Source organism: Neodiprion pinetum, chromosome 2 (assembly GCF_021155775.2).
Source record: "Neodiprion pinetum isolate iyNeoPine1 chromosome 2, iyNeoPine1.2, whole genome shotgun sequence".
In the NCBI taxonomy this organism is placed as follows: Eukaryota; Metazoa; Arthropoda; class Insecta; order Hymenoptera; family Diprionidae; genus Neodiprion; species Neodiprion pinetum.
This window is the reverse complement of record NC_060233.1, coordinates 31,211,007-31,234,444: the sequence shown is the minus strand read 5'-3', so window position 1 is coordinate 31,234,444 and position 23,438 is coordinate 31,211,007. Positions and strand designations below refer to the sequence as shown.

The 23,438-nt window shown below is 43.9% G+C and overlaps 2 protein-coding genes across 10 annotated transcripts in view; one reads left to right on the top strand and one right to left on the bottom strand.

Annotated features, from left to right (window-relative positions):
• The window catches only part of mib1 (mind bomb 1), a 248,572-nt gene that overhangs the window by 147,129 nt on the left and 78,005 nt on the right, over positions 1-23,438 (top strand). The gene's annotated exons all lie outside the window — the stretch shown is intronic.
• Positions 2,431-22,842, bottom strand: LOC124212872 (uncharacterized). Of its 7 annotated transcripts, none has more exons than XR_006881764.2 (6): positions 22,612-22,842; positions 21,123-21,487; positions 15,656-15,759; positions 13,866-14,114; positions 5,562-5,681; positions 2,431-2,638 (listed from the first exon to the last, which is right to left on the bottom strand). XR_006881764.2 is itself a non-coding variant. In XM_069133694.1 (5 exons), the coding sequence occupies exons 1-4, from the start codon at positions 21,318-21,320 to the stop codon at positions 5,581-5,583; spliced, it is 309 nt and encodes a 102-aa protein (XP_068989795.1). In that variant the 5' UTR covers positions 21,321-22,431; the 3' UTR covers positions 2,431-2,638; positions 5,562-5,580. The 7 variants fall into 7 exon arrangements, 1 of the variants encoding a protein (XP_068989795.1); XR_006881765.2 differs by having other exon boundaries at positions 21,123-21,477; XR_006881766.2 differs by lacking the exon at positions 22,612-22,842 and adding an exon at positions 4,787-4,886 and having other exon boundaries at positions 21,123-22,431.

The following is a 23,438-nucleotide window of genomic DNA, read 5'->3' as shown; positions in this document are numbered from 1 at the left end:
ATATTATTTTCGTCGTTCTCACAGCTCGGGTTACATGCGAGTAAAGCTTCTTTTCTCGACAAATAAAGCAATCCTCGATCTGTTTTTTTATTTGCGATATCAATTGTCCGAAATAGATCGATTGTGAATAACGACATGTTCCGTTTGACGGTGACGGAAGTTCGTGAGAAACCCAAGTTCCACGTACGCGTCTTCAAGAATTGTAATCCGATTGAAAGTAAACTACCGTATATAAATAATAATCGGGCGTTTAAAACATTAAACGTAGCTGATATATGAGATTCGAGTAGACTAATTCCTTTCGATAATTCGACTCTAAATTTTTTAAATTTCTCTTCTTCTCCTCAAACTTCGATCTTTTTTATGGCACAAATTTAACAATCGGAAGCAACCCTTATACCTACTCCTCAAGACAACATTCTGCCGTTCGACGTATTTCAGTATTCACACGCATGTGGGTGCGGAGGCTGTATTGGTGGATATAACACGTGAGAGCGCAGGGCTGAGGCCGGAGACGAGGGCCAGGACGAGGGGCAGGGGGGCGGGGGTGCGGCGGGGAGGGTAGGGGGAGATTCACGAATGTAAGAGAGAGGAGAAATAGGGGTAGGCGAGGCGGCGGAGAGGCCCGGCCCGCGAAGGAAAGAGGAGAGGAGAGGAGAGGAGATGGGTGGGAAAGAGGGAGAGAGAGAGGGACCGCGAAGGGGGGCGACTAGAGGGAGAGAGGGAGAGAGGGAGAGTGGTTGGTGCATTATTGATCCCAGTGTGTGCGGACTGGGCAAAAAGAGGAGCCTTCGGCTGGGAGAGAGCGCGATGCTGGTGGAGCGAACGGCCCGCGGTGGAGTCCGACCGCCGCGCCGTGAGCCCAGACAGATAGGCATTAGAAACGCGTGTCCCGGAACCGTACCGATGAACCGAGAGACCTCGATCGACGGAAGCGTTCTCGAACCTCGTTCCATGACGTAGGAGAATTATGAAAAGCAGAAAGCGATCAACCGAGACAAGTCTCACGTCGCTCTGTCCCTATAGGCTTCGTGTAGCCGCGTGTTACGGGGGTAGGTGTATGGAGCTAACCGAGTTTCTCTCAATTTCACCTTTTGTTCGTACGCCTGTGTTACTCGTGTTCGTTTATCGTCACCATTCAACCCATATTCACTGGGGCAATTACGTATATAAATTTGTGCATATGACAATCTCGTGTATAAATGTGACACAGGTGGATATAGATAACAGGTGTGCAGGGGAGGAACGAAACTGAACGATGGGATTGATGTACAAACTTGGGAGATAAGAGAGGGGAATCATCGTTGAACGTATATGCAATGACGAAGAGAACGAAACGATCCGTCGCTCGGATTTAAATTCAATAAGCTCGATGTGAAAACTACGATTGAATTAGAAATAAATAAGACGTCAATGCGAGAGGAGGGCTTTCGGATCGCTCGAGACGAAGCTGGATTCTTTTCAACAAGATTCAGAGGATCGCACCCGTTATTGTTGAGAGAAGGAGACTCGTGGCTGTGCACACGTCGAGGTGCAGGCAGCATTCTGTTCGGCTGTTGTAGCCTAGCTCGCAAGAATATAGTTGGAGGATTGAAATTCCCAGACAGACGTAGATAATATTCGCGAAGGCTCCGGTAATTAAATTCATTAAACAATTAGCGCGTGAACAATAGAGGTTTACAACCCACTGCGTTACCGAGCTCACTCGACCGTTCCGTTCAGAGAAAACCCGAACCGCCATCTTCCCTGCCTCCGTCTTCCTTAATTCCACCGCCGAACCTACTTTATTCGTTGGACGCGAATATGCTTGCGATACGATTCGTCTAATACCGATTCAGACCGTTTCCTAATCAGTTTCTTCCTGTACTTCGTTATTTTCGCCCCGATACTTTCGTCGAGAGTAAGAAATTGAAATATGTAAATTGCCGATGAATTCGTTCCGCGAAGGCGCTGGATGACTGATGATAGAGGAGGGACCCTTCGGATGAGAATGCGAATTTCTTGCCATATGCAAATCATCGACCGAACGCATCTAGAGCCTCGTTCTCGGCCTGTGCGCCTACGGAGCTTTCATTCCTTGTATTTCGACGTGTAGGTTGTGCTGGGTATTTTATTTTCTCAGGCTGGCAGATCACGTACGTCACTTGTCGGGAAGAATTGCATTGGAATTTCAAATTGCGGGGCGAGATTATCGAGTGAGTTGGAAAAATTTGCAAACTTTTCAATACCGGCATGAAGCATGCACAACCGACTAACGACCGCGAGGGGCGGGAGGAGGGGGCCTTTTGTTTTCTCCTCCCCTCCTTCCGCAGTCTCACCAGAAAGTTTCACCCGTGCATTTTAATCAGTCTGTCTACATTATTTTTATCGCAATTGAATTTTCAACAGAACAAAACAATAAATGCAAATTTTAGTTTGCGAGGTTCGATATGTATAATTTTCTGTTTTCTTTTTTTTTCTGGTGTAACTTACATATATGTATACGTTGTGGGCATAAAATCGAGTTAAACAAACGGATATGGTTGTAAAAAAAGTCGCCTAAACTTCCCTCGTTGAAGCTCCGTTGATTTTTTTTTTTTTTTTGCCTCATCCCACTCGTATACACTTCTCCCGGCGTTGTTGCCGCAGCTTTCTGAAACTAAAATGGAAACAAATAAAAATACACGTATACATATATGTATACATGTGGTATATTCATATGTACAGATATACGGAGCATGAAAACATCGGGCGAACGCGTTTTGCACCCCAGTATCTTTCCCTCTGCCGGTATATACGTATATACATATATATACATATATACGCGTTTTTGTATGTGTGTGTGTACCTACACGTATGTGCAACACACAGCCAATCTCGTTTACATGTATACGCAGATAGTAGATACAACCAGGTGGAAATAAATATCCGCTAGAAGCAGGTAAGTGCAGCTACCTAGCAATAAATTGCGGGGCTTAAATTCGCACGTCGAAAAACCGTACGATTAAGCATTCGCGGTTGTTCTTTGCCCTGCATGCACGGGGGGGGGCAAAAGTTCGGCGGAGAAACAAACTAAAAGGAAATCCAAAAAAGAAAAAAATCGGTAAAAAAACAGCGGGAGCGAAACAGAAACCGTAAAGTAAAAAAGGGTAAAAAAAAAACGTAGAGCTAAACGTAGGCTGCAAGCAGGTGCCACGGTACATTAAACAGAAGAGTACAGATAGCTGGGAGTGAAAACAACATTACCCTAAATTGGGGTAATTAGGGGTGGCAGTATGCCGAGTCGGGGTGGCCGCCGTGGCGTTCGGGAAGGTGGAACACGGCCCTGGAACAACGCGGGGCGAGTAGGCACCTATTTATTTTTATTTACTTTATTAGAGTCGTTGGCCGACCGCGTACCTAATACCACCCCTGCACTGCTAAAATAATTCAAACCATTAGCGAGCCGAAGCGACATCTCCTCCTCGCTGCCCGTTTCGTTTACAACGTTTATTTAACAATTTTTTTCTCCTTTTCCCCCCCATTTCTTCCTTTATTTTTATTTTAATTTTTTTACTCGTCTCTTTTTTTTATAATCATTCGCGCTCCCTCCTCCCGCTGTAATTGACGCCCTGCAGCTCAACCCTGTTAAACTGGTACGGCACCCCTGGGTATTGAAAAAACGCACTTTCTTTCAGATTGGATTTATACGACCCAGCCGAGTGCCGAACCCTTCAGCAAACCTGCTGTTTAATATCCATGATTTAAAACGAGTGCTCTTAACACGCTTTATTTACCATTTTCATTTCAAACATTTTACCAAATTCTACACTTTGCTCAACGTATAGTCCAGGTGGACAGAAATAAATGAAATTCACCGCATATAGTTTATACTTTGAGAGCTAGCGGTGATATCTTTTCAAACATCTGTACTATGTGTCACAAATATATAATTGGTCCTTACGCATCAACGTAAGTTTGAATTATTTGTTTCGACATTTAAATTTCTGGCCTAAATTTGCCGCAAATTTAGTGCGGTGATTGGCACGATTTCGGGTGTTTTGTATTAAATTTGACTTACGAAAATCAATCAGTGAAATGATTAATAGAAAGTCTTTTATCTGTTTTTCCGCGACAGTTTGACACAATTTTATTAATGTTTTATTTTTCTTCAAAATGTTGGAATTTTTTATTTCAATTGTACGTGATAAATGATCCATCTAGAAAAAATTACGTCTATTTCATTATAAATTTTGAGCTGCTTAGTTAGTCAGAGATGTGTGTTTTGATACATGCAATAAAATTAGTACATAGTTTTTAAATTCGGTATTCCTTATAATCTTTCAAACAAAATTAATCGGTATATCAGTATTTGGTATGAAAAATAGTTTCGAGTTACAGAAAAAATGTACACTGGTAATCAGCCTGTCTTTAAACTGCATGAAAGATAAGTTGTCAACGGAAAATTGCATAATGAATTGTCGTTGATTTGAAGCAGGGATGTTCCAGGGTCGCCGTATCTTAGAGAAAGATGTAGTCTAGTTGAATCCCCGGCTCGTGTTTTATTTCGCGAGATATTTTCATCGTCGCAAATAGACACAACAGCTACATGTATACCCGTACATAATACCAGGCTGCGAAAAAGCTTGTTTCGGCACCATCAGAGAAACTCCGCGAAGCTGTCAAACTTTTTTTTCCCCTCTGGATATAGAAAACTTTTTCCACCCCGGCACGTTTTTATCGTCCCGGATCTCGCGATGCATGACATGCGTTTTCGCGCCTTAAAAGAAAAACAACATTTGGTCGGTGCAAATTTAATTGTCACTACCGTCATGATTTTCCACTATTCTTGCGGTCCCGGTTCCAAAACCCTTTCAGCTTTGTTCCCTGAACTCCGCATACAAGGCCGCACTGTCCGCCGCACATACCTATACGTATAGTAGATGCTGTAAAATCTTGCCGCAGTAACGCGACTTATACCCACTCTGAAAAGAGTATGTTCAAGTCGTAAATTTGATCGCCAATACAGCCGCGATAGCAAGTGTAGAGGAGATTTCTTGGCTCGTATAAGTGCTTTTCCGATCATAGAGGCGATATGTACTTAACGTAGACCGTATATTTCGATCATAGATCGATGTCAGGTCTAAATTTCACCTCCCTCACGAATCGCATTTATTTTTGTCGTTCTATTTTCAATGTTACAACATCATTATTCGCCAGCTACTTTAGGAACGAGAATATTTTTTATTTTTACTTTTCTAACGTATAACAAAAAGTTCTTCGGATAATCTGTGCAGGGTACTTTTCTTCCCCCAGCCGTAACTTTTTTTCGAACACAGATAGAACCTTATAATAATAGACGGGTAATATCTAAAATTCCGGCATTACGACAATTCAGAATTTCGCACATTCATCTGAAAAATATTTGGGTATTTAGTCGTTCGGAATTTTGGTCTTTCGGAAGTTTGAATCCTACCTGATGGTATAAAATTTCACACAGCCCGATAATTTCCGGCATGTAATCTACCCGCGATCCTTGGCAATCAGTTTTCCCAGTTATAAATAACAACGATATAAACCCCTCCGCGTTCACCTTTACGTACGTGTAGTTTCCGTTAAGCCTTAGATTTCCCACCAGACGTTGTGCAAGATCCGTTGGGTATACTTCCTCGAACCGGTGTAGCACCACCTCTGCCGAAATTCCCTTCCAAAGTCGTTTCGAGCTGTATTAAAAGGAAAAGACAAACATGAGAACAAAAAACTCACGTGGGTAATTGCCTTCATTGATTAATAAAGTCTGCAGCACACGTAAATGTAATAATGAGAATGTATTTTTCCCAGTGGGAGTGGAAGGGTCGAGCAACATTTCTAAAAAGTTTTCATCGTGTATCGAATTGCAATTATATTTTGTTCTTTTGTTTTCAAAAAGATATTAGATACAGTTTCAAACTTTCTAAACACATCTGATGCATATATTGAGGGACAATTATTTAGAATACAATTATCATATGTTGACAGCTGTACAGTTCAATTTGACTCCCAACACGTACTATGCAACACGTAAAAATTGCATATCTTGCTGCACCCTGTGGATCTGTATAAAAATTCTAGTGCTTTTCACAACTCTTTAACCATTTTATTTCTACCCCAATACGAAAGTCTCCGTTATCGAGGTATGAATTTTTCGCACCGCGTATCACGATTCTCCATCCCGGTTTTACCGTTTTTTTTTTTTTTTTTTTTTTACATAGCCGCGAAAAGAAAAATTACAAGAAAGACAAAAAACGTAATGACAATGATAATAAAAACTGACAATTACCGTGGCAAATTTTTTTCTTTCCTTCTTTTTATCCGCGACTGCTTACGGCGCCGCCGCCGTTACGTACAGCTAATGGCGTAAACGGTTACTGTTAACTACGCTCACGCCCGCGGTTGTTAAACTCTTTAATCGCTTACACATATCCCATGACACTCCCTCGCACGCGTGTAGATAAAGTCTATATTACCCTCGTGTTAACCACTGGCAGCAACGTTGCGACGCGGCCTCGACGCTAGGGTAGTAAAGGTCTATGGGTATTATAGGTACGCTCTCCGTGCAGTCGCAAGGGATCAAATAAAACCGACACCCTCGCTTTAAAACTCTATTCACCCTCTATTCACCGTTAAAAGCGCTCAATCGTTGTCCACTTGTTTGCCGTGAGATTGTTTATTTAATTTCTCCCGTTCCATGCCGAATCACGTCGGCTGGGACGAAAACGCAACCGTCAACCGAGGGAAAAAACACGCAATCCCTGCTTATCAAATCAATTTTTTTCTTTTCACTCGCAATTTTCAACTTTCAACTCTTATTCGCCTCAGGCGAGACTTTATTCTGTCTCCACTTTATCCTCGCACCAATCTTTCGCGATAAAGCTGGGAATATGGAAAAATGACGATCCTGTTTCCGCGTGCCTTATATACTCGTCGGAAAAATTCCCTTTGTCAATTGTCGTGAAAAGTCCTTTCTTCCGCGTACAGATCCGCGCGGATTATAGATATGTCGAATGGAGGAAACTCGTTTGAAATGAAACCATTTCAGCCGAGTTCAAAATCAATTTCATCAATGTCAGTGACAATCGAAGTGATATGAACTGAAATATTTTGAAGAAACACAGCATGAGCTTGTACAATTATTGCCTACGGAATATCATCAACCTGTAATTTAAAATATGCGCGATAATCAATCACCAAGACGCTCGGCAATTGTCTAATATCCTTATTCCGTTTGAAGTTGTTTGAATGAACGTTCGAACAAAAAACACTTTTCTTATCGGATGAAAAATATTCGAGCTTCCGTCGATAATTTATCTCCAAGTTGTGGAAAATTGTGTCCGCCATGCTACAGGTCTGGAAATACTGTTCCAGTAGTTTGCCCAGATCCAGCAATCGCCAGATATCCCGCGGTACTCGCGGACAACGCGTTCGTTCCAATTTAATCCTAATTCAAGGTAACCGAGACTGGGAAACAGCTGAAGTCAGTTAGTGCACGGGTGGACAGGTAATCGTGAATCAGCATGATAATGGTGCTCGGGGATTGTGTTTGCGAGATAAGCTGCAATTTACGATTTACGGGAATTGGTGGACTCTGTCGGGGATGGTAGGGATGGGAGGGACGGTAGAAATGGTAGAAATGGAAGAGTGGGAGGGAGGAGAAAGAGATTACCACGTTCTTATATCCAGTCGCCGGCTGCAGGTTCCGCGAATAATCCCACCGAGATCTCGTGGAAATAATGATGATAATATCGGTTGTTATGACGGAAGCAAGTATAGATGATACATTTTTGCGCTAGGTGGGCCGGTTTTTGTACGTTATCATAGGTTGGTATGTTCTGTGAGATGTAAAATAGGGGTACAGGCTTCTTTTAGCGATATAAATTTACCCGGTAAATTTACCCTGTGCGCCGTTGGAAAAAGAAATTTCTGGCATTATGCCACGAGCGTAATTATCATAGTCGCTTAGAAATCAAGGCTCTCTCTCTCTGTAAATGAGAATTTCTTGGGGTAGCTCGCCTCGCCTCGTCTCGTCTCGCTTCGTGCTTCCTTGCGCCTTTAATTTAGAGCCGAGAAATGACGACGAGAAAAATAACCCAATTATCTTGTTTAAAGTTGCGTTTGTCTCAGCCCGAGCCGGAGAGCTAGAGAGAGATTCGGCGTGGATAGAAGAGATGTAATTTGTTTCAGCTTTGGCAAAAACGAGGTAAAAGAATAAAGATTAAAAAAAAAAAAAAAAAGAAAAACGAAAAGAAACTCCAAGATTAAAAAACCACTTTGATTTATTACACTGCGCAGATATTTTCCTGCAAGTGGTCTTAATTAATCGGATTAATTATTATATCGCGGCAGAAATTCTGCAGCTTGGCATTCACGTTTACATGCATAGCTAATGTCCAGCCGTTCCATTTTTCTCACGCCTGCCTTCACATTATTTTTCTAGACCTCAACTCCTCCCTTATTTCTTATTCGAGTTCTGTCGGGGCGAAAGATTTTCCATTTGTTACGATACGGCCGTGAAGTTATACATTGGGCGATTACGAAGAGATATGAGCTGGGTATAACTTGCGTGAAAAAATTTCTCCACTCAACGCCGAAGCTTCCTCCGGATTCACCTTTTAGGCGCCTAGAACTTTCCTCGGTGAAATAGATGCCGGCAGAAATGCAACCAGCGAGCCAGATTCCAGCATCCCGGGTGTGGGTAGACAGTTCTGGGAAGATGGTAAGATATATTAGACGGCCAACGACGTAAAACTGATTTAAATTTTACCTCTAGCCCGGAGCTGCCGCCGCTTTCGCCTGAATTCAACCAAACTCACGGAAAAATTCTAATATTTCGATGCAGAGCGGGAAATTTCAAATCCGACAATTTACGCTCGGCCCCGCAGCGATGCCCCGGTTTATCCGGATATCCGTCAAATTTAAGGACACCCGTAACTCTCGCTGCTGTCGAAACCTCGGAGCTTTCCGATACTCCAAACGCTGTAACTCGTCAAATTTTATTCCACGCAAAAAATGCCTCGTATAAAGCGTGACCCAATTTTTTTTTGCTGCGTAACCACGATGAAAATGCACCCTTCGAATCCTTCAGAATTTATGAAACGGCTTCTCATTCTTTTGGACTTGGAGGATAGCGTTGAATTCGGTAATGGTGATTCAGATATTTTCTCTACTCTTTCCCGTACGTATTATTAGTTTTCTACTCTGATTTTTTCTCTCCCCCTTTCATCCCGCACGAATAAACGATTCATGCGGTGATAATATATTACAATAACAATACTTTATACGGAAAACAGGCAATCTAGAAGTCCCCGTTTTGAAACTCGTCCTCGATGAGAACGGCGCGGGTTAGGTACACAAAAAGTACAAATTTCAACCCGCGAAACGACAAATCAAATTTTCGCTCAGAGACCGTGGCTCCAGCAACCGGGCTAGAAGCCGTTTCCATTGTTGCTTTTTATATGCAAAGCAGGGGTAAATTATAGTCGGAGGAAGGAACGAGGACGCGGCCTCCGAGGCGGACGGGAGAGAGAGGAAAGAGAGAGACGGTGAAAGAGATTCGGGGGAGGAGGAAGCGACCATTGTAGTCCTCGCTGACCGGAGGCATCATTGTACCCAACTACCCAGAGCCCCGTGGATGGCCTCCATTTAAATGTATTTTCTCGAAACGTCGTTCCGTCGTCGGAACGGAATGAGAAAGGAACGCGGAACGGCGATACCTCGGAACGGGATCTGACTTAGTGACTTTTGTTTGCTGCGCGGTGTGCGTTATACCGCTTACACCGTATCAACATATCCACTTCCGTTTCTGTATATCCACAGTTTGGTTTCTCTCGATCTGCTAAGTGCAGCAGAAGGAAGAGCTAGACGAACGGCGATGGAGCCGCGAGCAGAAGGCGGAGACTAGCTTCTCCAGACACAGAGCAAACCATTTCCTCCCCTCCCCTAGGCCGTTTCACCGTGGCGAGAAATGATCACCTCAGACTTTGACGAGGTAACCTCCATCCGGCACTATCCTTATAGTAGGTACTTCAAGTTCGTTCTCCTCAAGATTGCACTTTAGAAATTTAAAACTTTCGTGCCATTGAGGTGAAAAAATTGTTTCGATCGAACGGAGCACCGTGTAACGAGGTGGTACATTTTCGTTACACGTATGAATTCGTGCCAGGAATTCTACGGTCATCGGATACCAACGTCCGGCGATAGGCGCATTACTACGATGCGGTTCCAGAGGTCGAAACGCGAAACGAGAACCGCAACGTTCGCCAACCGTGGCACGGCAGGTGTAGAGAAGCGCGGTTCAACCTATCGCCGAATTTCACCTTCACTCGTCATCCGCCATCCCCCCGACGCCATTAGCCAATTTCCATATCATACTCACGCGCCGCCTCTGTTGACTTTCATCTGCCTAACAACGTACACGTGTGTACTTTCGTTGCACCCCGTTACTGTCTGCGTTACGTGGCCGATAAATCGAACCGGTTCAACCGGCCCGACGACGGAGTGTAATTAGTGCCCACGCCTTTATCGCACTGGACTAACAAATCCGGGGGGAGGATGTTTGAGTTGCGGATAATTCTCCCGTTAGTCGACGTTCATCGCGAGAGATAGAAACTCGACGGTGAGGCGATCTTCACCGCAGCTGGTGACGAACTTCCGACGAAACGAGCTTTGTCGGGTATATGCAGCGACGTGGCGAAAGGCGTTAATGCAGTTCCGAATTACGTCGTTTGTCAGGTAAAGTTCTATTTGCTTAACCAGCGAGGTTCCCGGTACGGGAGACGGCTGAGAGCACACGTGAAGGAAAGACGTCGATTGAAGGTATCGTTAATGGATTTCACGTTTATGTATACAAGCCGGGGCTGGTTGCGGAGTGCGCGGAACCGCGGCCGCAGTGCCGAATGGTTCGGTGATTGAGGTGTCGTTGACGGCATCCCCCCCACCCCTATCGCCACTCCGCGAAGGGCGGAAAGGGGTACTTTACCGTTCGCGCGACATGCCGCAAGATCTATCAGACACGCTTGGTTTACCCCGGGATGTTATTTCGCTCTTGACGCGCATAGCCCATATATTTTCGAGCTCCGGAGCTTGACACTTTTCGAATTCTATCAGCCGCCGCGGCGCTGAACACTGCGGAACATCAACCCCTCGCCCCTCGAAGCACCTTACGTGCTGTTGAGATTTTCAACTCCGAGACTGCGCTGAAACCCTCGTCGCGGGTCCGCGTTCAATTAAATCGTAGAATGTTAACTATTTCCCAACTGAATAATCAACGTTCAACCCGCCCGGCGATCTTCCGACTCGATATAACTACCACCACGGAAGCGCGTACCTACGACCCACCTGTAACCGGGCAACGATAACTGGCTTTTGAATAGCTCGACTGCCTGCAATGGCTCCCCGGTTCTCCTCATCCCATCACGTAAGGTAGTAAATTTGACTTTGTCATCTGAACGTGTCATTGCGTCGCGATAAGCCCGGCGTCGCGCGGTATTTGCAGGGGTGCGAAATACGAAGGGAGGGGGAATCGTAACGATGCAGTAGAGGGACGCGTTTGGATACAGATGTACTGTATTTAGATATACGTATACGGGGCACCCTTCATGCGCGATGTCGTTTTCGTATCGGGAAGCACGTATTTTCGTTCGTTGAAAATTTTCATCCCTCGATACTAACGCGCAACGCAACGCTCCGCAGCGACCTTTCGCAATTTTTTCTGCTCAAGCTCGTGCTTAGCGACCATTTAATACGATTAATACGGAATGCCAACATTCGGAGAACCTAAATACCACGCGCATTGTACATCCCTGATGCTTAGATAGATCCGTCAGATAAGCCCCACGGATATTTACGAACACTGCAATTTGTCAGGGATTAAATCTTCCGTATACATGAATATCGTATATAGCTGTGTAAATACTTGTACACAACACGCTCGTGCAGCGGTTGTGATGTAAGGAGAATGAGGAATGCGAGGTGTTTCCGCTGTTTTCCGCTGTCAGCGAAAGAATATAACAACGATGGTAATAATAATAATAATAATTTTTCAACAACAACAACAACAACACCAACAACAATAATAATAAATTACGCTCGTGTCAAATTAAACACGGCTGTAATTTATCTCGTTTGATACGGTAATAAAATACGTCAGGATTACATCTGACGTAGGTGTGTGCGATTCCATGAAAACATATGTCAGTGTGCGAAATGTATAAAGTGCGGGGTATATCGCGAAAGAGGAAGCAGACGGCAGAGCGCGTTCCTGATAGCGATTCGCAGCGAATGACAGGGTTTTTCAACCGGGTGGATGATATGACTGGAAATCCTCGGCGCACTGCCTTCACGCAAATGGTATGAACAGGGTAAATATTAACTCTACCAGGCGGGGTGTCTACCTGACGGTAGTCGGCAAATGCAATCTCCACACTGAAACCCATCGTCTATCATATAGATTTCACCGTATCGCTCAGCCCCGTCAGTATATAAAAGAAATCGCGTAATAATGCTCAGCCATATTACCGGTTATTTGTTCTAGAGAATGGCTTTCGTGGCATTCTTGAAATCCGTTGTTATATAGAAAAGAACGGTTTGAGCATGCTCTCCCGCTGTATAAGACATCGCTTCTCTCTTGCTGCGGTCTTTGTTATTCGCGTGTGAACAAGAACGTGAACCCAACACACTCCACGATTCACGCAACGAATTACTCGTATTTCGGTAATAAGTGGTGTGTGTTTGAAAGCTATGAGAAATTTGCATATTGTATGATATGGTGACGTGTCTTTACTCTGGATTGATGGTTCTATTCTTATCGTCAGAAACTGAAGCTGTCGAGTCGTACAAGCTTCCACGAATTCAAGCAATCTCTGAAAAATAAAGCGTGACAGAACCCAGGTACCAGAGTTTGTATCAATTCGAACAACAACCGTGCCAATGTGTTGACTCTTTTTCAGTTTCCGTATATTTTACGAAGGTACATTCTACTGACAGTTGATTCAATTTTCAGCTCAATCTGAAGGTTGGCTCTCAATGAAGAAATCGTTCGCGACGGGATTAAGTGAATTTTTACAGTGACTGTTTCAATGTTGCCACGACTGACGTATTCGCAATTCGACGGAAGTCGGCACGGTTTTCGGTTTCAACCCATCACGATGCCTCCAACTGGGCAGGCATCTGGATTCAGTGGAATAACCACGGAGAAGCACGTGCCACCCTAAAGGGTCAGAGCATTTGATGTATGGTCCGTATGACCGCAGTTATGAACCATTTAGAAGAGACACTGTTAGCATGGACGACATTGTCCCACTTTGGATTGAAATTCAATCTTCCAATTCTCGTTATTTAACTCTATCCCAGTACAATCAAGATCAAGTTGTGCGTTTAACTTTAACAGGATAATTCCGTCATTGGATTTCACAGCTAACGCCTCTCTTGATGAATGATAAACCAGTCTACGAAAGGGTCTGTCTACTCGGCAGCCTGCACAGGTAACGCGAGAATAATCAAAGATTCGCCAGAGGTCCGAGGGCGGGCTGATATGTGGATTTCGGCAAACGTACATAATTTACGCACGCATTGTACCCAATCGAGATATTTCCATGTTCGATTACGCAAAAAGGTGGCACGGTTCTGCCTTTGCGATAAAACGATTCAGGCAGTTCTTGTCCGAGGACCGTCACTCTTCTCAAAGATAAGGAGTGGAAAGACATTTCGCATTCGAATGTTTCTGCAGCATATTGTGTTCTTCGTATGAAATGCAGTTTAACATGCACTTGTGCACATGCATTTATGGGTGCATTCTGCATGCATATATGGCGATATATGCTACGCACTGGCGATACTCGGGTAACTTTTACTCGAAGTCGAGATTTACGTACCCGGATCGAAGGTGCACCGCACTTATAACCCAGCTAGTCGTCGGTGTCGCTGTGTGTATTTCATTCGCTTTTTCGCCCTTATTTGCTTTTCCAAAACGAACGTCGTCGGGAGTATCGAAGTTTGAGCAGGTACGGCCGACTTGTTGAACAGACTTGGAGTCGGACGCCCGACCTGTTGATTATAGATTCCTAATAACGTTCCTCGTCCGTATTTATGCGTCGCAACCACTCGACGTTCGCCAAACCTCCCTACGGCAAAGTTCAAAGGTTTAATGAATTTCCTGCGTATATACGTACGTATATATGTATACGCGCATAGGTACAAGTGGGCGGGAGAAGAGGGGAGAGGATTCCATCTCGACAGTACGGATTATCAATTAAATGCAAATCCCCAAGCAAGGTAATATCCCAGGAATAGAGTGTTTTTCTTCTCTCGGGTTCGGGACCTCTTCAATGGAAACGGGAATGCCGGCTCCTCGAGTCGCCTCGCTGTGACAAAGAACTTGCGTGCCAGGTTGGCTCTGTCCGACAATACCGGCAACGACACCGACAAGAACGGAAAGAAACAACGGCGAAGGTGTTGCGTCGTGGCTACCATAAGTGCGTTGTGTGGCGGCCAGGGTGTGACGTGCTCTGCCTACTGCGCCGCGGCCTTTAAGTAAAGGGAAACATTAATCTGGGTGACGTTGAACGCCAGGGCGAGGCTGTCAGCTGTGAGTGACGCGCTTGCCTGCTTCTCTTTTCTCGTCCACCCTCTCCCTCCGCCCCTTTCGCCTCGTCATCCCTTCTTGTCCCGCTAACCCTAAACCGACGTCACCCCTTCACGACACCCCGCCATATTATCAATGCACAGCCTTGGCTTTCCTTTCGTCGCCTTCTATTGTCTCGGGTCTTTATTTTCCCAGAGTTTCTCTACTTTGATAATTGCGTTCCTCTAACAATTTTGGGATCATAATTGCGAGAGAGCACGGACGAAGTAACGGTGTGTGCTCAAGGAGCTGCGTAGAAAATTGTTAGCAATTGTTCTGTATTATGTTGAAAAGTTGGGGGCGGTGATTAAATCGCTTCTGTGAAATATGCGGAACCTTACGAACCTCCTTAACAGCTTGATACACGCAATCGTACCTACAATGTAGATTTCACTCCGTTTTTTTTCCCCCTTCTCTTCTCAAATAACGTGATCCCATCCGGATTATAAATCACGATTTTTCAATATAAATTTGAAATAGGTATTGCAGAAGAAAAAGAGAGAAACGAACAATACAAATTTATCCAAATTACGTTACGTGGATGAAAATGAAACAGAGGCTATGCCTGCGGGGCTGATTGTTTGCATCGGAGGTGGAATAATCGTCGCGTATCTCATTAATATCAAATTATGATTCGGTAAGTAGCGAATTGTACAGTGCCATAAACAGGGTTCGATTATAAATTGATGGATTTCAATTAACCCGAGGTTGTTATGACCACGCGATCGGTGATATGTAATTACCGTGCTTAAACTCAAACAAGTCAGCGTGCAGATCGGCGTTTTGTAATAACACAAACAGGGCGATGCGTTGTTGCCTTGTCTACGGCGAACGTTATTCGACACAACGTCATACGCTAGACCTCCCTCTCTGTTTACAATCAGCTCTTGTCCCAGGGCAACCTCTAAGCACGATTAACCGATACCCAAAGACAAAACTCTCGTGTCAGTTAGTTCACCGCGAGCCGTTGTCGAGTTCGGTACGACTAAGCACCTTTAGACGCACGTGAATCCATCTATCCATCCATCCACACATACGTACCCAGGTGATAGTGTTTGGCATACTCTAGTGGTGGTGTTCTTTCTGGTACACGATGTCGGGGTGCCGATGTAAGGAAAGGAAACTCGTCACGGAAGCAGGTCCGCCTGTAAGTAATCAATACCTTAAAACATGTCTAATTAAAGATGATTTCAACGGAATTATTTCCATACGTAATATAACCATAATTACAAGCATTTCAACGCCGAAATATGAGTGAATAAAAGTACATTCACAGCGTGATAGTAAAACTCGTTTTTGATATATCGATCATCCGTCGCTTGAAAGAAAATAGGTATGTGAGTGAATTATTTTTTTATTAAATCTTCCATCGCTCGCTTGGAAGTGTGAAAATACTTTGCTTACGTGCTTTTGCCAATAATCGTTTTCTGTGAAACCGTACCGATACATTCTCGCGTCTCTCGACCATAAAAACAGTCTTGCCGCTCGGACCTCACGTCATTCGCGGAGTGATAGCTCGTGAAAATTAATGGAGAGTATTTGCATTTGCAGTGATTTACTTGCTGAGGCATTGAGTATTTTTTAAAAAATTTTCGATCATCATTTCACGAGAGTCGGGAGCGTTTGACGAGAACAATTATTTGGTTGCTTGGAGAACGGGTGGGTTTTAAAACCTCGAATTTATTATGGTAAGTTTATACCCGGGGTTCTGATCTTGAATGTTCAACGAAGGATTTCCGAGTCTTTCGCACAGTTTATTCTGGCGCTTTTTGCAAGGATAAAGGGGACGATGAAATGTTTTCGAGAATTTAAATGAAGTAGGCCGGCGCAGGATAAATAGGCGCAAGGTACGAACCGTCGAGGATTATACGACGTTAGTACCTAGCTAATTTAGTCTAAACATGAAAAGAGAATCAAAGGAATAAAGGGAAAAACGTATTTCGCTAACGCAACGCACCCGGCGTACGCCGCCTGCACACCGCGTCAGCATGAACGCGAAGATTACATTACTCTGGCTACTTTGAAGTATAGTGAAATGCACTCAACCTAATTTGTACACGTCTGGCATTTTATTTCAATGGGAAAAATTCAACCTTCTCCAGCCGCAACGCAGGCGGAGCGATGTTTTCTCATCGTCGACGAGCTTTAAGCTGCTTTTCAAGTACTCATACTCTCTCTCTCCCTCTCTCTCTTCTCCATCCGCACGACACTTTTCGACTCTCGTTCACTACCTATTTCCTTCGATTATTGCTTTTCCTTTTAGAATATATTCTCATAAAATACCGCTTATTCACTTCCTTCGTGCATGCAGAGTATATTATGTATGTGCATATATATATATATATATATATATATATATATATATATATATATATATATATATATATATATATATATATATATATACATATAATATATTCTATTCTATATGTATATATATACATTTTCCGTTCTGAAACGATTGAAGTATTTTCCACGGTTAAATTTATACTTTTGTATACTTGAAATATATCTTACTCCTGTTAGATCCCTTCCCACTCGATCAACGGGATCGCGTATCACTCATTTTTTTCTACTCTTTGTCTCAAATCTCATTTGATAAAACAGGAAAGCTTCGAGGTATCGAAGCCGTTACGGAGGTAAAAAATCAATTCAACGAAATCCAATCACTTTATAAAGTCTTGTCGCGGTCCCCGGAGTATTATATCTATCACCTCAACATCCCTCCTTCCACCTACAAATTTATCTTCCACATTCCACTTATCTGTTTCATTGAGCGCCAGATCTGCCACTCTCCCTGAAACTCGTACATTGCAAACGCCTTAACGATATTTTCACCGCATGAACAAATATGGTCTGTATGGATATACGCGGCAATCTGTGTCCCCTCTGGTCCCAAAAAATCTTTAATCTTCCGTCGAATCATTCTTCTCAATTCATCGCTTTCACCTGGTTTAATCTCCGAGGAGACACAATATATTAGCTAAAACTGGTTCCACTCGCTTTTATACATATGTAAAAGATTATCAGTCCGTTGCGGCTCCGCTTGTGAATATTTTCAAACGCTTCTTGTGGCAAAACTATTAGACACAGTCATTGCTCTCGTGGACTTTTTTTTGCCGAGTCCATCGAGACCTTGAAAATTCTACAGCATGACCTCCCTCTGTCTGTAAGATTCTAGTCAGAGTTGTAAGTGGGTATCGTTATGTCTCCAAAACTATTGATCGGGTTCTAACGCAATATTGCCCAAAAACTGGACGTACGTTGCCATCATCATCAACCCAAAAAAAAAAAAAAAATAGGGCATCGAAATTGTTTCAGTATTTGTGGTTTTAAAAGCAAACATGTGGACAGAGTGATAGAGTGACGTTGAGTTTTATGTATGTAGAGAATAGATCAAACGTTCCCCGGTTTAGGCGAAGCTAAAGTAACGTAACGTAAGACGATCCGGAGTCTCATGGCTCAAACCTCTCAACCTCTGACCTCTCTGCAAGTCTGAAAGCCTAAACCAAAACCTCAATTCCTCTCAGTTCTATTGTGCCCGGATACACGAGCTTTATAATCAACTGTTATTGCTTTCATGGTAATGAATCGCACGGGATCCGGAAGGGCAGGAAAGGCGAAAATCTAATTAAAACCAGATTCGGGTCGAGAGAAGTGTACATGCATCGGACTAAGCTACTTGGCTTATATTGGATTAGAATCTGTATTAGGCTTGCCATTGTATTTCGAGGCAAGATTTGAACACTTTAAACTCCGGAGTTTCGGTTAAATATTTGGCCAACATTCGGGCGACGCCCGCTGTTATCTCGCGATTTCTTTCCATTTCACCAAAGTCACGAAACTGATGCTTGACAATTCAACGAAATGGAAACAAGTTACAGTATTATTAGCTCTTTGAACGCGGGTTGAATCCGGAAAAATTCAGGACTGCCTATATCGCGAACTTTGTGAAAAAATGAAAAAGAAAAAAAAAAGAAAAAAGAAAAGAAACACCGATAATGCTTGTCTATCCGTTCGGGTATTGTTTTACCGTGTATATTTATTGTCCGACGACACTTCAGGGTGCGGTGCAAAGTCAACAGTGGAAACAAATTCGCGGGTAGGTACGTGTTACGAAAGAATAATGAGAACTAATCGATTACGTAAGCCAGACAACATTCTTCTATGTCGTTTTTAGGCGGCGTATATAAACGTGTAGAAATTCCACAGTCGACTGCTAGTTGAAATAGTGAAAATTTATACAATTAAATATAAAAGTCTCCCTCAGATAATTAAGAGAATCATTGTTACTCTAGAGGACAATTTAAAAATAATTGCTCTTGTCTTTTCCCGGCGTTGCACTTTCCTACCTCGCTACCAGCTCCGCTGTTCGAATCATCACCCCGACCTCGCCTCGACGAGGCGCAATTGTCTCTCTATGAAATTGAAAAGCGGCACGGCTCCGGTAAAACGATGAAACAAAGTATGTGTACATATCTATATTACCGCGTATATGCATGTGTACATATGTACATTTATTTCCACCAACTTTTGAATAATTGAACCTTTTGAACCTCCGCGAACCGCAACTTTTATTTTATTATTCAACTAGCTGTAATTTACATCCGTCATTGTAGAACTAACTTGAACCGATAACGCGATAATTGTGAAAATGAAGTAATTCTTTTATTTTCGACGCTGATGTAGTTTTGTTAGATTGTTGAAGTAGTAATAACAATGCTTTACGAATTCACTGCACAACCCCGGTTGCCGAAGTTCTCTAAAACCATTTTCCTAATTAATCCGAGTCCGTAAATGAGACAAAATGAATTCCGCGGCTCCAACAACTGCCCGAGAGCCTAAAATTATAGTTTTTCTATAAATACGTCCGCAGAGTCGACTGCAGGCGCCAAGATTTTAGACGGACAGGTGTACAGCGATTTACGTAACCTTACGAAAGAGACTGGTGTAAATTTAAAAAACACTTTTAGTCGCACTACGCTCTTGAACAGACCGTGCAAGACTTGTCGAAAATTGTACCGCTACCATTTATCGCTATTTAAATAAAATTTTCAAAACCTGATATATACAGCTCATACGCCACAATATCATTTACCCATATTTCACAAACATTAACGTCACCTCGCACTTAACATATTTTGACACCATTTGTCTTTTCATTTCCTCTTGCTTCGAGAGCCGCGTTACAATCACACACACTATGCCATATCTGTTATTTTCTCTCTTCTTTGGGAGGGGAAAAAACACTCCAACGGTCGTGATTTTTGTCGATTCCGGAGTTGAACTTGACATCTCGATGACGATTACCGATGTGTGGTCTAATGTCAACTACAGCTGGTTGAAGGGGACCAAATGCCTCAACCGTGCTATATATTTGACCCGTGTTCAACCAGCTAAGCTTAACATTACGCGCAATATCAGCATTCCTTGTTGATCCGTGTCTGGGTTTTCTTCGTTTGTTCAAGATTCCTTTTGGTGTTCGAATGTTTCTTGTTAACGATGGAACTCCCCCCATCACCGTGACGTCGAGTCCGGTAGTAAACGCCAATTTGCAATATAACAATATTCGAGTTTCATTGCGGTCCTGAGGTCGTTGACATTTCGCGTAATGGTCAGTTACTCGCACGTACCCTTTTCTCCGCTCGTCACTTCCTTCTCCTTTCTCGGCTTCCCGGCACCTGAATGCTACTGGGTCACGAGCAAAGCTCAAAGCACAAAGTGAATAGTTTCAGTGGTATACAATAGGTGCGGAGATCAAACACAAAGCTAAAAGAATTCGTTGAGAAAAATTCGTTGAATGTACATACTGGCACGGATTAACGAGTGCTGAGTTTTTTTTTAGTTCAGTTTGGCTCGTTAAGGTTTTGCAAGGTCTGAACTGGCGTATTGACGGAACGGAAAGCACTAAGCTGATAACAATACAGTCGCTTCGTGTCGTTACAAAGGTTGAAAGTCTTTGTTCTATTAAGGCCAAAGTGGTGCTAGGAATTTACCGATCGTTTCTTCTTTAACGGTGAAAAAAGGGTGAATTCAATTTGATCAAACTAGGTGAAATTCAATCAGAATTAAAACAGACGCGGGGGAGAAAAAGAGAGATGGGAGGGTGGACAGGGCGGAAAATTTGCTGGAGGTAAGGAGACGAAGGAGAAGAAGAAACCCATTGAATCAGACGAGGACGCGCACCAGAGTTTTACTACATTTCGACGCAAGTCGCGTTTAAAGAGGAACCCTGTCTATTTCGAGCTCTGAAAGATATGTCGGTAACGCGAGACCACCGTGTTAAATATATCTCTAGTCCCAAACTATCACGCCGGTCGTGTTCTCCTCATTTATGCATACTTTGCGACGACGAATGTATGAATATAGAGAACCAAGGCGCGTACACCGGGCCGTTATTTTTCTCTCGGTTCAAGATGACGAAAGAGAAGTAACAAGTCGGGGGAAACGGAAAAAGGAATGCAGAGACGACGATTAATGGGAGGAGAAGAATTTTTTCTATTTTTACCTTGTTGATAAATCAGGAGCTGCAGCAGAACCGACAGACGATCGGATCACTCGACTAGAATCGATGACGTTAACGGTTTATCACTCTACACGCACTTGTTTCTACCATTCTCTCCGCCTCCGACCATCTACTTTTCTCTCTCTCTCACCAGTTCAACGGTGACCTCCAAACGTTCTCTCTTGCCGATCGCCAATTCATTGTCGCGATTAGTTCACAACGACGAAAAATTTTTCACTCTCGAGACATTTAGTCACCTCGGAAAAACCGAGCTTTTCGTTTTAAAACGTTATTGCTGTTTCTGTATCTTCATTTGTTACTCTCTCATTTGTCTCCAGCCGGTTCTCCACGTCGCCATCTTTTAATCCCTAGAGTTATTTCCAGACCCTCGCACACTCTTACCGCAACCGCACGTCAAGCGTAGAATAGAACGTGGCTAAATCTCGTCGCCGCTTGACATCGGGAGAAGACGCAAAGATACGTCGTCCGTACCGTTTCCATGCTATGAATACTTTCATTGCCAATACCCGTTCTATTTGTGAAATCTTGCAAATTCTCATGCAGCGCGCTGACTGGTTGAAGCGGATTAAAAGATCGTGAGGAAAAAAAACCCGGTCAAGTTACATTTTTTAAACGCGTATAAGCGTGACTGGTAATCGAAATCGGGAGCTTGCGGCTTTTAAACTTGACGAAACGCACACCGGTTCAACATTGAAAGCACACTGTCTAATGCAAACATTGTACAGACATAGACGAGCTTTCCGAACACGTCGTCCACTCTCTGTTTCTCTTTCTCTCTCTTTTCTTCCGTCTCGCTTTCGGCGATATTTTCGTCAAGGCGACGCACGCCGTTGCGAGCTTTACCGTCGGCTCGATGCCGGCCTATATGCGGAGCGCTGATCTTTGCCACGCGGTGTTCAGTGTCGTCGCTCAATTTAACCGGAGGAAATGTTTCTTTCAAGTTTTATCTAATCCCGGTAAATCTCGAGGGGACTGTCGAATAAATGTAAAACGGGTGAGAATCTTTCGCCGGAAGTAAATTGCTCTAAGCGTCTTTTTACAAGTGTCGGAGCTCGACGACCCCCAGAGATTTTGGCTTCTGCTGAGAACAGCTTCGCAAAGTTTCGCGCAAAGTTGCCGTGAATAAGGAAAAAGAAAACCGCACAACACGGTCGGGATAAAACGAGGGAGCGTTAAACAATTACCGAGAGTACAAAAAACAAGTCAAGTTGTACGACGAAAAGCTTGAAAAGCGCCGGTTCTCCCTTCGCGAAGGTTTATTAACACCCTTGGAATACCCCGAATCTTGTTTGAAAGAGTGGCGGAAATTTCGCCTCGCCTTTACCCAACTTCCGCCGGCACAAGTACTCTCGTGATTAATACATGAGGGCAGAATAAACCCCAAGAAAATTTCTCAACCCGTTGCACCACGTCTGCTCCGTGACGCCCTCGAGAGGGACTCCTAATCCTTCTCCGAGCTATAATTTCTCACCGAATGTAAGAAAGCGTAGCCCCTTATTCTACCCCCTAGGCTTGTACGCGTGGTGGATATAACTCGGCGAGAAGATGCTGCTGTACGACAGGTGTGCGTCTGTGTTTGTATGAGCGTATGCGAAAGTTTGCGTGTGTGTGTGTGTGTCGTGTGTGTGTGTGTGCGTGTGTGTGTACGAGGGAGCGGAGATAACCGTTTGCGAACTGTATGACCAAACCGTCGGTGTACTACTGGCTGGGCATCCGGGCCCGTACTGTGCAGCCGACGGCGGGCGTCGCGACGCTTCCCCGCCCGCAGGGGTGCGCCGCAGGGTGGTGGGAGCGTCGCGACGCCTGCGCTCCGGTCGCTCAGACGTCGGGTTCAAACTGCGCCAACCCTGCCTTCCTATCCCCAAAACCACCGCCCTCGGTGCCGTTGCTTCTGCTTCTGCTGGTGCTACTGCCGCTGCTACCCGCGGCGGTGGTGGTGGAGATGGAGGTGGAGGCAGTGGCGGTGGTGCACCCGACGTCGAACCTACGTGAATTTAGGTCAGATACCAGCCGCCGTTCCTCCTATAGGCATCTCCGCCCTAATGAACCTTTAATATGACCCATTTTTTTAATTCCACACTGATGTATCTAGGTTATGGACGTCGATTTCTGCCCCTCGTTTACCTTACGATAACGCCGATTTTTTTCGTACGTAATTCTTTCAAACTCGCAATCGCTCCCTACGTTTTTGTTTTCGATTCATTTTTTTCCGGTTTCCCTTTTTTTTTCTTTCTTCCTTTCATAGATCGTACATTTCCTTCTTACTTTCTTCATCGTTTACAATTATTGCGTATAGTG